We start from the raw sequence: 16605 nt of genomic DNA on the forward strand, positions 1-16605 counted from the left end.
GTCAGCACGACGCTTCCTGATGATGTCACAGAATGTGAAAATCCTCTATCTGCTGTGGCAGTCAGTGTAAGGCGCTATGGGTGTGAGCAGAGTGTGCGGGACGGGAGCGCGGCTGCTGCTGACCCGCGGGGGCCCGAGCCTGGGGGCCACTGCGGCCGCACACAGGGGCTTCCGGACCTCCGCAGCCTCACTCAAGGAGGATGAGTTCTCCAAAAGTAAGTGAACCCCCCAATACAGGACAGTGGTGTGTGTGTGCTGGGTATACAGTGTGTCTGTATATACTGCACCATATAGATTCCCGCTACACCGAGTGATGCAAAGTGTATTATTATATACCTGGAGATTACATTGTATACCAGGAGAATTTATATATACTGGGAGATTACATAATGTATACCGGAAGATTATTATATGTACAGCAGGAGATTACATTATACACTGGGAGATTACATAATATATACTGGGAGATTATTATATGTATACTGGGAGATTACATAATATATACTGGGAGATTATTATATGTATACTGGGAGATTACATAATATATACTGGGAGATTATTATATGTACAGCAGGAGATTACATTATACACTGGGAGATTACATAATATATACCAGAAGATTATTATATGTATACTGGGAGATTATTATATGTACAGCGGGAGATATTATATACCGGGAGATTTCTATATATATACCAAGAAATTACATTATATACTGGGAGATTATTATGTTTACCGGGAGATTATCATATATATATATATATATATATATATATATATATATATATATATATATATATATATATGGAGATATATATATGGAGATTCCATTATATACTGGGAGGTTATTTTTTATATATATATATATATATATATATATATATATATATATATATTATATTTCCCGGGAGATTATGATACATTGTTCAGTGTATTTATTATATCGCCCTCATGCTCGGCGGCACTATACATGATCTCTCTCCCCGTCGGGGTCGCCGCCTCCCTGCGTCTCTCTGTGACTTTTCTGTTCTGTCACTTTCTGGCACCTGATTGCAGTAAAGTCCTCTGACAACCGGCGGGAGCCCCAGCGCAGCGTCCTCACAGGTTGTCACCCGAGGATCAGACGTCACAGGACCGATGATAACTGGGAAATAACAGCTCGTTACTTCTGGACTATTTTAGTGTAGGACTGCTTCAAATGAGATTTGCCGTGACGTGGCGAAGCAGCTCAAGAAATTGCAATTTTTTGCCAAAAATCTCAAAAAAATTTTTATAATGCAGTTTGGAATATTTGATGCCTTAGTGCACATTTGGTGCTGGCTCTTTGTTGTTTCTTTGTTGAATTGGTCGGTGGTTGACCTCCACCTTGCTATGCACCCCAATTTGGGATGTATTCCATCTGTATAGATTTTGGCGTTTGGTGACTGTTCACATTGGGTCATCAGGCTTTGTCCACAGGCTATATATACTTCATGCAGCATTTGCTTGGACCTGTCCCGCCCACAGCCATGACTCAGTCATGGGTACGGGACTGCAATAGACCAGGTGAGTGCTGCTGAGAGCAGTTCTGCTATTTATATGTGAGGCCGCATGGCACATTTTATAAAAATATTTTAGTGTAGGACTGCTTCAAATGAGATTTGCCGTGACGTGGCGAAGCAGCTCAAGAAATTGCAATTTTTTGCCAAAAATCTCAAAAAAATTTTTATAATGCAGTTTGGAATTGTAATACTACTGTATGTTCTGAGGATTTCGATAGCGTAGGGCAATGACAACAGACGAGTTCTTGGTACAAGATGTTATATAATATGTACACACGGTAGATACACAACGGGAATAAACACAGTAAAACAAACACACAAAACACTTTTACGCAACGGAGCGAAGGGGATTCCCGGGGCCACGCACCGGACTCCCCCAGGGAGACCACCAGAGCGAACCCCTGGACAGGGACTGTCCGGCAATCAACCCCGGAAGGCCTAAATGCGCAGCAGCCGGTACACAAGGGGCAAGTGGTATAGTCCAGGAGTGTCCGTACGGGAGGATTGTCCAGAGTGGTTACGAACCGGGCAGAGTGCTGATCAAGACGGCAGACGGAGTCCGGGCACAGCTTGACGCAAACCGGGTATGGTCCAGAGTCGGTCGGTAGATTTTCAGGAGAATCCAAGGCAATCAGGAAGTAGAAACAGCAAAGCAGGAGCACACAGCAAGCAGTATACTCAGGCACTGGACTGGGCTGAGAGGCGGCCTTTTAAGCAGCTGGACAGGAAGTAGGGCAACAGAACCTTAAACTCCATGTTAACTGAGGGCAAGCTCATTCAAAAGAGAACTGGAAAACCTGGAAACCTGACAGGAATATTTGATGCCTTAGTGCACATTGGTGCTGGCTCTTTGTTGTTTCTTTATATATATATATATATATATATATATTATATTTCCCGGGAGATTATGATATATTGTTCAGTGTATTTATTATATCGCCCTCATGCTCGGCGGCACTATACATGATCTCTCTCCCCGTCGGGGTCGCCGCCTCCCTGCGTCTCTCTGTGACTTTTCTGTTCTGTCACTTTCTGGCACCTGATTGCAGTAAAGTCCTCTGACAACCGGCGGGAGCCCCAGCGCAGCGTCCTCACAGGTTGTCACCCGAGGATCAGAAGTCACAGGACCGATGATAACTGGGAAATAACAGCTCGTTACTTCTGGACTCGTTACCTTGTATTAACCCCGTGCAGTAAACGAGGCGTCACAACTGCTGACAATGAGGACGCGGACGAGTGCGCACAAGATATCTGGTTATTGCTTAATATTAAACGTTAATGACTAAACCCATCATAAAGTGTCAGTGTCATTATCAGCTCCGCACTGCTCCATAGAGAATCAGCTGATAAAGCCCTACAACCAGCCTGTATATAGTGTGAGGTCGTCAGCCCCGCCCCCAATACTGACAACCCGCCTGTATATAGTGTGAGGTCGTCAGCCCCGCCCCCAATACTGACAACCAGCCTGTGTATACTGTGAGGTCGTCAGCCCCGCCCCCGATACTGACAACCAGCCTGTGTATACTGTGAGGTCGTCAGCCCCGCCCCGATACTGACAACCAGCCTGTATATAGCGTGAGGTCGTCAGCCCCGCCCCCAATACTGACAACCCGCCTGTATATAGTGTGAGGTCGTCAGCCCCGCCCCCAATACTGACAACCAGCCTGTATATAGCGTGAGGTCGTCAGCCCCGCCCCCAATACTGACAACCAGCCTGTATATAGCGTGAGGTCGTCAGCCCCGCCCCCAATACTGACAACCAGCCTGTATATAGCGTGAGGTCGTCAGCCCCGCCCCCAATACTGACAACCAGCCTGTGTATACTGTGAGGTCGTCAGCCCCGCCCCCGATACTGACAACCAGCCTGTATATAGTGTGAGGTCGTCAGCCCCGCCCCCGATACTGACAACCAGCCTGTATCTAGTGTGAGGTCGTCAGCCCCGCCCCCAATACTGACAACCAGCCTGTATATAGTGTGAGGTCGTCAGCCCCGCCCCCAATACTGACAACCAGCCTGTATCTAGTGTGAGGTCGTCAGCCCCGCCCCCAATACTGACAACCAGCCTGTATCTAGTGTGAGGTCGTCAGCCCCGCCCCCAATACTGACAACCAGCCTGTATATAGCGTGAGGTCGTCAGCCCCGCCCCCGATACTGACAACCAGCCTGTATCTAGTGTGAGGTCGTCAGCCCCGCCCCCGATACTGACAACCAGCCTGTATATAGTGTGAGGTCATCAGCCCCGCCCCCAATACTGACAACCAGCCTGTATCTAGTGTGAGGTCGTCAGCCCCGCCCCCAATACTGACAACCAGCCTGTATCTAGTGTGAGGTCGTCAGCCCCGCCCCCAATACTGACAACCAGCCTGTGTATACTGTGAGGTCGTCAGCCCCGCCCCCGATACTGACAACCAGCCTGTATCTAGTGTGAGGTCGTCAGCCCCGCCCCCAATACTGACAACCAGCCTGTGTATACTGTGAGGTCGTCAGCCCCGCCCCCAATACTGACAACCAGCCTGTATCTAGTGTGAGGTCATCAGCCCCGCCCCCGATACTGACAACCAGCCTGTATCTAGTGTGAGGTCATCAGCCCCGCCCCCAATACTGACAACCAGCCTGTATATAGTGTGAGGTCATCAGCCCCGCCCCCAATACTGACAACCAGCCTGTATATAGTGTGAGGTCATCAGCCCCGCCCCCAATACTGACAACCAGCCTGTATATAGCGTGAGGTCGTCAGCCCCGCCCCCGATACTGACAACCAGCCTGTATATAGTGTGAGGTCGTCAGCCCCGCCCCCAATACTGACAACCAGCCTGTATCTAGTGTGAGGTCGTCAGCCCCGCCCCCAATACTGACAACCAGCCTGTATCTAGTGTGAGGTCGTCAGCCCCGCCCCCAATACTGACAACCAGCCTGTATCTAGTGTGAGGTCATCAGCCCCGCCCCCAATACTGACAACCAGCCTGTATATAGTGTGAGGTCATCAGCCCCGCCCCCAATACTGACAACCAGCCTGTATATAGTGTGAGGTCATCAGCCCCGCCCCCAATACTGACAACCAGCCTGTATATAGTGTGAGGTCATCAGCCCCGCCCCCAATACTGACAACCAGCCTGTATATAGCGTGAGGTCGTCAGCCCCGCCCCCGATACTGACAACCAGCCTGTATATAGTGTGAGGTCGTCAGCCCCGCCCCCAATACTGACAACCAGCCTGTATCTAGTGTGAGGTCGTCAGCCCCGCCCCCAATACTGACAACCAGCCTGTATCTAGTGTGAGGTCGTCAGCCCCGCCCCCAATACTGACAACCAGCCTGTATCTAGTGTGAGGTCGTCAGCCCCGCCCCCGATACTGACAACCAGCCTGTATCTAGTGTGAGGTTGTCAGCCCCGCCCCCAATACTGACAACCAGCCTGTATCTAGTGTGAGGTTGTCAGCCCCGCCCCCAATACTGACAACCAGCCTGTATCTAGTGTGAGGTCATCAGCCCCGCCCCCGATACTGACAACCAGCCTGTATATAGTGTGAGGTCGTCAGCCCCGCCCCCGATACTGACAACCAGCCTGTATATAGCGTGAGGTCGTCAGCCCCGCCCCCGATACTGACAACCAGCCTGTATATAGTGTGAGGTCGTCAGCCCCGCCCCAGATACTGACAACCAGCCTGTATATAGTGTGAGGTCATCAGCCCCGCCCCCAATACTGACAACCAGCCTGTATCTAGTGTGAGGTCGTCAGCCCCGCCCCCAATACTGACAACCAGCCTGTGTATACTGTGAGGTCGTCAGCCCCGCCCCCGATACTGACAACCAGCCTGTATCTAGTGTGAGGTCGTCAGCCCCGCCCCCAATACTGACAACCAGCCTGTGTATACTGTGAGGTCGTCAGCCCCGCCCCCAATACTGACAACCAGCCTGTATCTAGTGTGAGGTCATCAGCCCCGCCCCCGATACTGACAACCAGCCTGTATCTAGTGTGAGGTCGTCAGCCCCGCCCCCAATACTGACAACCAGCCTGTATATAGTGTGAGGTCATCAGCCCCGCCCCCAATACTGACAACCAGCCTGTATATAGTGTGAGGTCATCAGCCCCGCCCCCAATACTGACAACCAGCCTGTATATAGCGTGAGGTCGTCAGCCCCGCCCCCGATACTGACAACCAGCCTGTATATAGTGTGAGGTCGTCAGCCCCGCCCCCGATACTGACAACCAGCCTGTATATAGTGTGAGGTCGTCAGCCCCGCCCCCAATACTGACAACCAGCCTGTATCTAGTGTGAGGTCGTCAGCCCCGCCCCCAATACTGACAACCAGCCTGTGTATACTGTGAGGTCGTCAGCCCCGCCCCCGATACTGACAACCAGCCTGTATCTAGTGTGAGGTCGTCAGCCCCGCCCCCAATACTGACAACCAGCCTGTATATAGTGTGAGGTCATCAGCCCCGCCCCCAATACTGACAACCAGCCTGTATATAGTGTGAGGTCATCAGCCCCGCCCCCAATACTGACAACCAGCCTGTATATAGCGTGAGGTCGTCAGCCCCGCCCCCGATACTGACAACCAGCCTGTATATAGTGTGAGGTCGTCAGCCCCGCCCCCGATACTGACAACCAGCCTGTATCTAGTGTGAGGTCGTCAGCCCCGCCCCCAATACTGACAACCAGCCTGTATATAGTGTGAGGTCATCAGCCCCGCCCCCAATACTGACAACCAGCCTGTATATAGTGTGAGGTCATCAGCCCCGCCCCCAATACTGACAACCAGCCTGTATATAGTGTGAGGTCATCAGCCCCGCCCCCAATACTGACAACCAGCCTGTATATAGTGTGAGGTCATCAGCCCCGCCCCCAATACTGACAACCAGCCTGTATATAGTGTGAGGTCATCAGCCCCGCCCCCGATACTGACAACCAGCCTGTATATAGTGTGAGGTTGTCAGCCCCGCCCCCAATACTGACAACCAGCCTGTATATAGTGTGAGGTCATCAGCCCCGCCCCCGATACTGACAACCAGCCTGTATATAGCGTGAGGTCGTCAGCCCCGCCCCCGATACTGACAACCAGCCTGTATATAGTGTGAGGTCGTCAGCCCCGCCCCCGATACTGACAACCAGCCTGTATATAGTGTGAGGTCATCAGCCCCGCCCCCAATACTGACAACCAGCCTGTATATACTGTGAGGTCATCAGCCCCGCCCCCGATACTGACAACCAGCCTGTATCTAGTGTGAGGTCATCAGCCCCGCCCCCGATACTGACAACCAGCCTGTATATAGCGTGAGGTCGTCAGCCCCGCCCCCGATACTGACAACCAGCCTGTATATAGTGTGAGGTCGTCAGCCCCGCCCCCGATACTGACAACCAGCCTGTATATACTGTGAGGTCATCAGCCCCGCCCCCGATACTGACAACCAGCCTGTATATAGTGTGAGGTCGTCAGCCCCGCCCCCGATACTGACAACCAGCCTGTATATAGTGTGAGGTCGTCAGCCCCGCCCCCAATACTGACAACCAGCCTGTATCTAGTGTGAGGTCGTCAGCCCCGCCCCCAATACTGACAACCAGCCTGTATATACTGTGAGGTCATCAGCCCCGCCCCCGATACTGACAACCAGCCTGTATATAGTGTGAGGTCGTCAGCCGCACCCCCCAGTACTGACAACCAGCCTGTATATACTGTGAGGTCATCAGCCCCGCCCCCGATACTGACAACCAGCCTGTATATAGTGTGAGGTTGTCGGCTCCGCCCCTGGTGATGACATCACTGATTCTCTTGCCTCCTGTTGCCGTCTTCTCGGTGTCGGTGATCAGATTTTCTTCTTCGCATTATTATTATATTGTTATTTCTGCTTTCTTCCCAGTTCTTTCCGGTGAAATACAGAAGATCCACAATAAAGTGCGGGACGTTCTGCCGGGCAGCGACTGGTCACCATTGAAATCCATGGAGCATCTCCCGCCAGAACACGCGGATATCGTCATTGTGGGAGGCGGAGTCATGGGCTGGGCTGTCGCTTATTGGCTGAAGCGAATGCTGACCAAGAAGAAAGCGTACAACGTGCTGGTGGTGGAGCGCGACCCGACCGTGAGTCCTCCAGGTGATCAGCGGCCGCCTGCACAGAGCATCGGGCCGCGCCGGCACTGTCAGAACCTCCACATCTTACCGTGACTGTTACACTGAGGCGCTTCCTTGTAAGCGCTCGTGTGATACGCATCATCCCCCTGAATACGAGGCGGCCCCCCATTGCCAGCACGTCTGTGACCCCGTTATCTGTAATATATCACACACCCTCCGAGTACACAACTCACCCGAGAAGACCCAGGTAACGTCACCTAATAACGCCCTCTCTTCTCTCATCCCTAGTACTCGCACGCCTCCACCGTTCTCTCCGCAGGCGGCATCCGGCAGCAGTTCTCCCGAAAAGAAAACATCCAGATGTCGCTGTTTGGAGCCCATTTCCTGCGCAACATTAATGTAAGACGCCAGTAATGTAACAGAACATAAGGGGACTGATACAAAAATCCCACAGTGCGGTCACATATCACCTGGCATTATACTCCAGAGCTGCACTCACTATTCTGCTGGTGCAGTCACTGTGTACATACATTACTGATCCTGAGTTACCTCCTGTATTATACTCCAGAGCTGCACTCACTATTCTGCTGGTGCAGTCACTGTGTACATACATTACATTACTGATCCTGAGTTACCTCCTGTATTATACTCCAGAGCTGCACTTACTATTCTGCTGGTGCAGTCACTGTGTACATACATTACTGATCCTGAGTTACCTCCTGTATTATACTCCAGAGCTGCACTCACTATTCTGCTGGTGCAGTCACTGTGTACATACATTACATTACTGATCCTGAGTTACCTCCTGTATTATACTCCAGAGCTGCACTCACTATTCTGCTGGTGCAGTCACTGTGTACATACATTACTGATCCTGAGTTACCTCCTGTATTATACTCCAGAGCTGCACTCACTCTTCTGCTGGTGCAGTCACTGTGTACATACATTACATTACTGATCCTGAGTTACCTCCTGTATTATACTCCAGAGCTGCACTCACTATTCTGCTGGTGCAGTCACTGTGTACATACATACATTACTGATCCTGAGTTACCTCCTGTATTATACTCCAGAGCTGCACTCACTATTCTGCTGGTGCCGTCACTGTGTACATACATTACTGATCCTGAGTTACCTCCTGTATTATACTCCAGAGCTGCACTCACTATTCTGCTGGTGCAGTCACTGTGTACATACATTACTGATCCTGTATCTTGGACCCCTCAGACCCCCGTGTCTCTTATTGCAGGAGTACTTGGGTATTATAAATGAAGACCCCGTTGACATTCAGTTTAACCCTTCGGGTTACCTCTTCCTGTCCAGTGAGAAAGGAGCCGAGATCCTGGAAGAAAATTACCGTGTGCAGAGGTACTGGCGGGGATGGTAGTGGTTGTAGTACCAGGGCCGCTCCGTTCTTCTGTAAATAAGTCGGATAATGGTGGGCGTCCTGGAAATCTTTGCAGTCACTGAATGGAAACCTTCTTGTTTATGTAATGAGGCAGAGCACTTGTGAAGGGTTTGTTACATTGTATCCAGTGTGAGCACTGCTGCTGTCCTGAGGGTTTGTTACATTGTAGCCAGTGTGAGCACTGCTGCTGTCCTGATGGTTTGTTACATTGTATCCAGTGTGAGCACTGCTGCTGTCCTGAGGGTTTGTTACATTGTAGCCAGTGTGAGCACTGCTGCTGTCCTGATGGTTTGTTACATTGTAGCCAGTGTGAGCACTGCTGCTGCCCTGATGGTTTGTTACATTGTAGCCAGTGTGAGCACTGCTGCTGTCCTGAGGGTTTGTTACATTGTAGCCAGTGTGAGCACTGCTGCTGTCCTGATGGTTTGTTACATTGTATCCAGTGTGAGCACTGCTGCTGTCCTGAGGGTTTGTTACATTGTAGCCAGTGTGAGCACTGCTGCTGTCCTGCGGGTTTGTTACATTGTATCCAGTGTGAGCACTGCTGCTGTCCTGAGGGTTTGTTACATTGTATCCAGTGTGAGCACTGCTGCTGTCCTGAGGGTTTGTTACATTGTAGCCAGTGTGAGCACTGCTGCTGTCCTGAGGGTTTGTTACATTGTAGCCAGTGTGAGCACTGCTGCTGTCCTGAGGGTTTGTTACATTGTAGCCAGTGTGAGCACTGCTGCTGTCCTGATGGTTTGTTACATTGTATCCAGTGTGAGCACTGCTGCTGTCCTGATGGTTTGTTACATTGTATCCAGTGTGAGCACTGCTGCTGTCCTGAGGGTTTGTTACATTGTAGCCAGTGTGAGCACTGCTGCTGTCCTGATGGTTTGTTACATTGTATCCAGTGTGAGCCCTGCTGCTGTCCTGAGGGTTTGTTACAATGTATCCAGTGTGAGCACTGCTGCTGTCCTGATGGTTTGTTACATTGAATCCAGTGTGAGCACTGCTGCTGTCCTGGTGGTTTGTTACATTGAATCCAGTGTGAGCACTGCTGCTGTCCTGAGGGTTTGTTACATTGTAGCCAGTGTGAGCACTGCTGCTGTCCTGAGGGTTTGTTACATTGTAGCCAGTGTGAGCACTGCTGCTGTCCTGAGGGTTTGTTACATTGTATCCGGTGTGAGCACTGCTGCTGTCCTGAGGGTTTGTTACATTGTATCCAGTGTGAGCACTGCTGCTGTCCTGAGGGTTTGTTACATTGTAGCCAGTGTGAGCACTGCTGCTGTCCTGATGGTTTGTTACATTGTAGCCAGTGTGAGCACTGCTGCTGTCCTGAGGGTTTGTTACATTGTAGCCAGTGTGAGCACTGCTGCTGTCCTGAGGGTTTGTTACATTGTATCCGGTGTGAGCACTGCTGCTGTCCTGAGGGTTTGTTACATTGTATCCAGTGTGAGCACTGCTGCTGTCCTGAGGGTTTGTTACATTGTATCCAGTGTGAGCACTGCTGCTGTCCTGAGGGTTTGTTACATTGTATCCAGTGTGAGCACTGCTGCTGTCCTGAGGGTTTGTTACATTGTATCCAGTGTGAGCACTGCTGCTGTCCTGATGGTTTGTTACATTGTATCCAGTGTGAGCACTGCTGCTGTCCTGAGGGTTTGTTACATTGTATCCAGTGTGAGCACTGCTGCTGTCCTGAGGGTTTGTTACATTGTATCCAGTGTGAGCACTGCTGCTGTCCTGAGGGTTTGTTACATTGTATCCAGTGTGAGCCCTGCTGCTGTCCTGATGGTTTGTTACATTGTATCCAGTGTGAGCACTGCTGCTGTCCTGCGGGTTTGTTACATTGTATCCAGTGTGAGCACTGCTGTTGTCCTGAGGGTTTGTTACATTGTATCCAGTGTGAGCACTGCTGCTGTCCTGAGGGTTTGTTACATTGTATCCAGTGTGAGCACTGCTGCTGTCCTGATGGTTTGTTACATTGTATCCAGTGTGAGCACTGCTGCTGTCCTGAGGGTTTGTTACATTGTATCCAGTGTGAGCACTGCTGCTGTCCTGAGGGTTTGTTACATTGTATCCAGTGTGAGCCCTGCTGCTGTCCTGATGGTTTGTTACATTGTATCCAGTGTGAGCACTGCTGCTGTCCTGCGGGTTTGTTACATTGTATCCAGTGTGAGCACTGCTGCTGTCCTGAGGGTTTGTTACATTGTAGCCAGTGTGAGCACTGCTGCTGTCCTGATGGTTTGTTACATTGTATCCAGTGTGAGCACTGCTGCTGTCCTGAGGGTTTGTTACATTGTAGCCAGTGTGAGCACTGCTGCTGTCCTGATGGTTTGTTACAATGTATCCAGTGTGAGCACTGCTGCTGTCCTGAGGGTTTGTTACATTGTAGCCAGTGTGAGCACTGCTGTTGTCCTGAGGGTTTGTTACATTGTATCCAGTGTGAGCACTGCTGCTGTCCTGAGGGTTTGTTACATTGTATCCAGTGTGAGCGCTGTTGTCCTGAGGGTTTGTTACATTGTATCCAGTGTGAGCACTGCTGCTGTCCTGAGGGTTTGTTACAATGTATCGCTTTCATAGCCGGCTGCAGGGTGAGTGGTGGTGTGAGCGGCAGGGCTGATGGTGGCGGTTGTTAGGGGCCCCCCGGGGTCTGCGGGAGCCGGGTTGGACTTTTCTGAGACTGTTTTGGCCACTTGTCCTCCGCAGACACTTGGTGTCAAGTCATTTCCCACGAGATGCTAAGACCTGGTCATTGACAGCAGCAGTGCCGCATCAGTGGGTGTCACAGCGGGCGCTCCTGTTCACACCCAGCTTTCCCAGGAGCAGACAGTGACGCCCTGATTTTGGGTTGATGTCTTGCTGACACTTTGTATTTTCTTGCACCGCAGGGAGCAGGGGGCCAAGGTGACGCTACTCTCCCCGGATCAGCTGAAGAGGAAGTTTCCGTGGATCAGTACGCAGGACGTGGCGCTGGCCTCTTATGGTGAGGTCCGCTCCGCTCTGTGCTGGATTACCAGGTTTCTGGATCACTGGAATGACTGCGGGTTTCTCTGTGCTCAGGGCTGGAGAACGAGGGCTGGTTTGATCCCTGGCTGCTGCTCACTGCTCTCCGGCGTAAGGCCATGTCCATGGGCGTCCTGCACTGCCACGGGGAGGTGACCGGTGAGTGCCGCACACAGCAGGACCCGCAGGAACAGGGAGGACCCCGATCCTTTGTACTAGATTCCCCCAAATACCCACTCATGTCTCCTGCACGTCCTTATGTGAGGGCAGAGCTTCAGCTATCACCGCTCTGTGCGTTCCACCCGATGTTACACCAACACATCATTAATATATACAGCACCGATAATGACCACTGGATGGCAGCACTGCAGCCGCTCTGCACTATACAATGCTGGAGCTGCCGAGGTAGCACTACATGTCCCAGAATGCCGGACGTCAGGTAAAATGTTACTTTTTGTAGGGTTCAACTCTGTGAAGCAAAAAATGCTGACAGCGGACGGCGAGCTGGTGACCTGCAAAATCATCAAACAAGCCATAGTGAGTGTTCTCCGGGCGCAGCTCTGCGACCGCTGAGGTCTCATGGAACATTGTTCTAGTTTTTTAATATTCTGATCATTCTGATTTTTGTAGTTTTTTAAAATCCAGGACATTGTGATATTCCCAGGTTCAGACGCAGAACAGCTTAGAGAACCAGCCCGTGGACTGTATGGCGGTCGTCAATGCCGCCGGCGCTTGGTCTTCAAAAGTGGCCGAGATGGTTGGGATCGGGCGCGGGAACCCCGGCAGCTATGAAAACGTCAGACTTCCTGTAGAGCCCAGAAAGAGGTATCATCACCCTCATCATCCTGCGCGGGTCTAACCCTGCGGCATTTGTATTCAGGGTCATGTGACTTCTCCTCCAGATACATCTACATGTTCCACTGTCCTGCTGGGCCCGGCCTGGACTGCCCGATGCTGATCGACAGCTCTGGGGTTTATTTCAGGAGGGAGGGGATGGGAGGAAACTACATTGGGGGCCTCTCTCCCCCGGAGGTGAGTGGCGCTGTGCGCAGGGAGTGTCAGCACAGGCAGAGAACCGGCGGCAGCGCAGGGGGAGGAGCAGCGGCAGAGGACCGGCGGCAGCGCAGGGGGGGAGAAGCGGCAGAGCAGGCAGAGAACCGGCGGCAGCGCAGGGGGAGGAGCAGCGGCAGAGGACCGGCGGCAGCGCAGGGGGAGGAGCAGCGGCAGAGGACCGGCGGCAGCGCAGGGGGGGAGAAGCGGCAGAGCAGGCAGAGAACCGGCGGCAGCGCATGGGGAGGAGCAGCGGCAGAGCAGGCAGAAAACCAGCAGCAGCGCATGCGGAGGAGCAGCGGCAGAGAACCGGTGGTAGCGCAGAGGGGGAGCAGCGGCAGAGAACCGGTGGCAGCACAGGGAGGGGGAGCAGCGGCAGAGAACCGGTGGCAACGCAGGAGGGGAGCAGCGGCAGAAAACCAGTGGCAACGCAGGAGGGGAGCAGCGGCAGAGAACCTGTGGCAGTGCAGGGGGGGGAGCAGCGGCAAAGCAGGCAGAGAACTGGCGGCAGCGCAGGAGAAGCAGCCGCGGCAGAGAACCGGCAGCTGCGCAGGCGGGGGAGCAGCAGCAGAGAACCGGCAGCAGCGCGGGGGGGGAATCAGCGGCAGCGCAGAGAGGAGCAGCTGCAGAGCAGACAGAGAACCAGCGGCAACACAGGCGGAGGAGCGGCGGCAGCGTAGGCAGAGAACCACTGGCAGCGCAGGTGGAGTAGCAGCCGCTGCAATAAATGTCTTTCTTCTGCGCAGGAGGAGGAGCCGGACACCAGTAACCTGGACGTGGACCACGAGTATTTCCAGCAGAAGGTCTGGCCGCTTCTGGCGCATAGAGTGCCCGTATTCGAGTCCCTAAAGGTACGTCCGAGGTCCTACATCACAATGGCTCCCATCATCTCTTTCCTCATCCGCTGCGGACCTTTTCTGCCTCCTGCGGGCAGCGGCTCGTGTCTGTAATTACGCGGCGTCTCTCGTGCAGGTGAAGTCGGCCTGGGCCGGATTTTATGACTACAACACGTATGACCAGAACGGTGTCATCGGCATCCACCCGCTGGTGCAGAACCTTTACTTTGCCTGCGGGTTCAGCGGGCACGGCTTGCAGCAGGCTCCGGCCGTGGGCCGCGCGGTGGCGGAGCTGCTGAACAGCGGACAGTTTACCACATTGGACCTCGAATCTTTCGGGTTCCAGCGTTTTATCTCTCAACAACCCATCATGGAGAAGAACATTGTGTGAGGTGAGCGGGGGATGGGGCGCTGGTCCGATCTGCACCCCGACAACCTCTCTGCACATCGCGGTCTCATGTGGCACTGCACTGATGATAAAGCAATGCCTGTTACACACACCTGTGATTGTCCTTGTGCTCATCCTGAGCCTCCTGATTCATGAATGCAATCTGTGTGGTGAAGTAAAGACTGACACTCAAAGAATTCCTGTATTTCATTAACACAAGGATAGATATGCCATTCAGGGCATGTGGAAAGCTGGGTGACCCCAACTTTGGTACTAGTGGGCTGAGGGGTGCATTTTAACCCTTTGCAATCTTCTTTGATGTTTAAGATGTCTTGTCTCCACAGAGAGGACGGGAGATCACAATCGCTGCCTCCATATTCGGAGCCGTCCATATTCGCTGCTGCCAAAATTACAATAAAATGAGACAAAGATGGAGGCCGACGGCGCCACCTTCAGGGATAACACCGCCAATCAAAGACCTCACATCAGACGTGTATGAATGTGGTTAATTGTACAATCTGCTGCAAACTGTAATTAAAGGGGAACAGCCAGAAAATCACCTTAAGGAAGAGGTGACCCCATGGCAACTCTTCCTGCACCCGTTCTCTGTTGTCCTAAGGTCATTCTGGGTCTCGGAGAAATTGCTGCTTTTTCTACTTGTGACGTTTGTAGCGAGGATCTATGAGAATGACTGGTCCGAGCACAAGGCCAGGAGGAGTTGTCATAGGGAATTCCTTTCCAAATGAAGACCTACGAGTCGTGCTTGGAATGTATCGGGGGCTACAGAGGATCACCGCTGGTAGTTCCTCATAAGATGCTTATTTACAATAAACACAATATATTTTTATGATTACCGGATCCTTTGTGTGATCGGCTTATTACAGGGATCGGGATCTAATCCTCTCTGGATTATCAGGTGACACGTTTCCATGGTCAGAGACCATCATGGGTGCATGCCCCTGGCCGTGTCTTCTGTGACAGCTGCGGGTGCATGAGCCGACATTGGGGGGGGGGGGGTGTCAGGAATATAATGGGGGCATCCAGGCAGTTACTTTCTACTCTGTGGCCTTCTTCAGATCTCTGCTCCCTGTCGGTGAATAGAATCCATCTTCTTTCTGGGGTCTGCATATTAATAATACGTCTTACAGCTGAAGGTTTGTGACTATTGGATCTGGTGAAGACGATCTCTTTTGAGCTTAGCACATCTGCAGTCTCCACAGTTGTTACAATGTGTCAGCGCAGAGTCCTCCACGGCCTGGATGCAATTGAAGCAGACCCTCAGCGGGAAGAACTAGCTCTATTAGGTACATTACCCTCTATACTGTCTGCGGCCCCCGTATGTAGCAAACAGTGATGGGTTCTGCTGCAGACGCAGCCATTCTTCTAACTTGGGGGGGGGGGGGGGGGGTTTCCTTTTACTGAATAGTTAATCCACATTTATTTTAAAATATATTGTAACAAAAAATATTTGACAAAAAGAGTCATCATTTGTGGGGTTTAAGTCCATTTTCCCAGAACGTTCCTTGTCTTTTTGGAACGTGTTCCCCATTGTTGCCGCAGATGTCTTTTTGATACGTGTCCGCCATTGTTGCTGCAGGTGTCTTTTTGATTCATGGCCGCCATTGTTGCTGCAGGTGTATTTTTGATTCGTGGCCGCCATTGTTGCTGCAGGTGTCTTTTTGATTCGTGGCCGCCATTGTTGCTGCAGGTGTCTTTTTGATTCATGGCCGCCATTGTTGCTGCAGGTGTATTTTTGATTCGTGGCCGCCATTGTTGCTGCAGGTGTATTTTTGATTCGTGGCCGCCATTGTTGCTGCAGGTGTATTTTTGATACGTGTCCGCCACTGTTGCTGCAGGTGTCTTTTTGATTCGTGGCCGCCATTGTTGCTGCAGGTGTATTTTTGATACGTGTTCCCCATTGTTGCTGCAGGTGTATTTTTGATACGTGTTCCCCATTGTTGCCGCAGATGTCTTTTTGATTCGTGACCGCCATTGTTGCTGCAGGTGTATTTTTGATATGTGGCCGCCATTGTTGCCGCAGATGTATTTTTGATACGTGTCCGCCATTGTTGCTGCAGGTGTATTTTTGATACGTGTCCGCCACTGTTGCTGCAGATGTCTGTTTGATACGTGTCCGCCATTGTTGCTGCAGGTATCTTTTTGATTCGTATCCGCCATTGTTGCTGCAGATGTCTTTTTGATTCGTGTCCGCCATTGTTGCTGCAGATGTATTTTTGATACGTGTCCGCCATTGTTGCTGCAGGTATCTTTTTGATTCGTATCCGCCATTGTTGCTGCAGATGTCTTTTTGATTCGTGTCCGCCAT

The 16605-nt window shown here is 51.7% G+C and overlaps 1 protein-coding gene across 2 annotated transcripts; it reads left to right on the forward strand.

Moving 5' to 3' along the window:
* Window positions 1-19: 19 nt before the first annotated feature.
* On the forward strand, window positions 20-15137 carry FOXRED1 (FAD dependent oxidoreductase domain containing 1). 2 transcript variants are annotated; one of them, XM_075328591.1, is made up of 12 exons: window positions 20-215; window positions 7401-7621; window positions 7901-8011; window positions 8862-8980; window positions 11891-11985; window positions 12063-12164; window positions 12466-12542; window positions 12670-12830; window positions 12908-13037; window positions 13802-13906; window positions 14028-14283; window positions 14624-15137. In XM_075328591.1, exons 1-11 carry the CDS (start codon window positions 77-79, stop codon window positions 14280-14282), a joined length of 1515 nt encoding a protein of 504 aa, XP_075184706.1. In that variant the 5' UTR covers window positions 20-76; the 3' UTR covers window position 14283; window positions 14624-15137. The 2 variants fall into 2 exon arrangements, with proteins under 2 accessions (XP_075184706.1, XP_075184707.1); XM_075328592.1 differs by lacking the exon at window positions 20-215 and having other exon boundaries at window positions 7549-7634.
* Window positions 15138-16605: the final 1468 nt, after the last annotated feature.

The sequence above is a fragment of the Anomaloglossus baeobatrachus genome, chromosome 11, assembly GCF_048569485.1.
Source record: "Anomaloglossus baeobatrachus isolate aAnoBae1 chromosome 11, aAnoBae1.hap1, whole genome shotgun sequence".
Lineage (NCBI taxonomy): Eukaryota > Metazoa > Chordata > Amphibia > Anura > Aromobatidae > Anomaloglossus > Anomaloglossus baeobatrachus.

Coding starts and splice junctions, on each gene's coding strand:
- FOXRED1 (XM_075328591.1), top strand. CDS start 77: ATGGGTGTGAGCAGAGTGTGCGGGACGGGAGCGCGGCTGCTGCTGACC. Junction 216..7,400: donor GGAGGATGAGTTCTCCAAAA/GTAAGTGAACCC, acceptor CTTTCTTCCCAG/TTCTTTCCGGTGAAATACAG. Junction 12,165..12,465: donor CTGCCACGGGGAGGTGACCG/GTGAGTGCCGCA, acceptor TACTTTTTGTAG/GGTTCAACTCTGTGAAGCAA.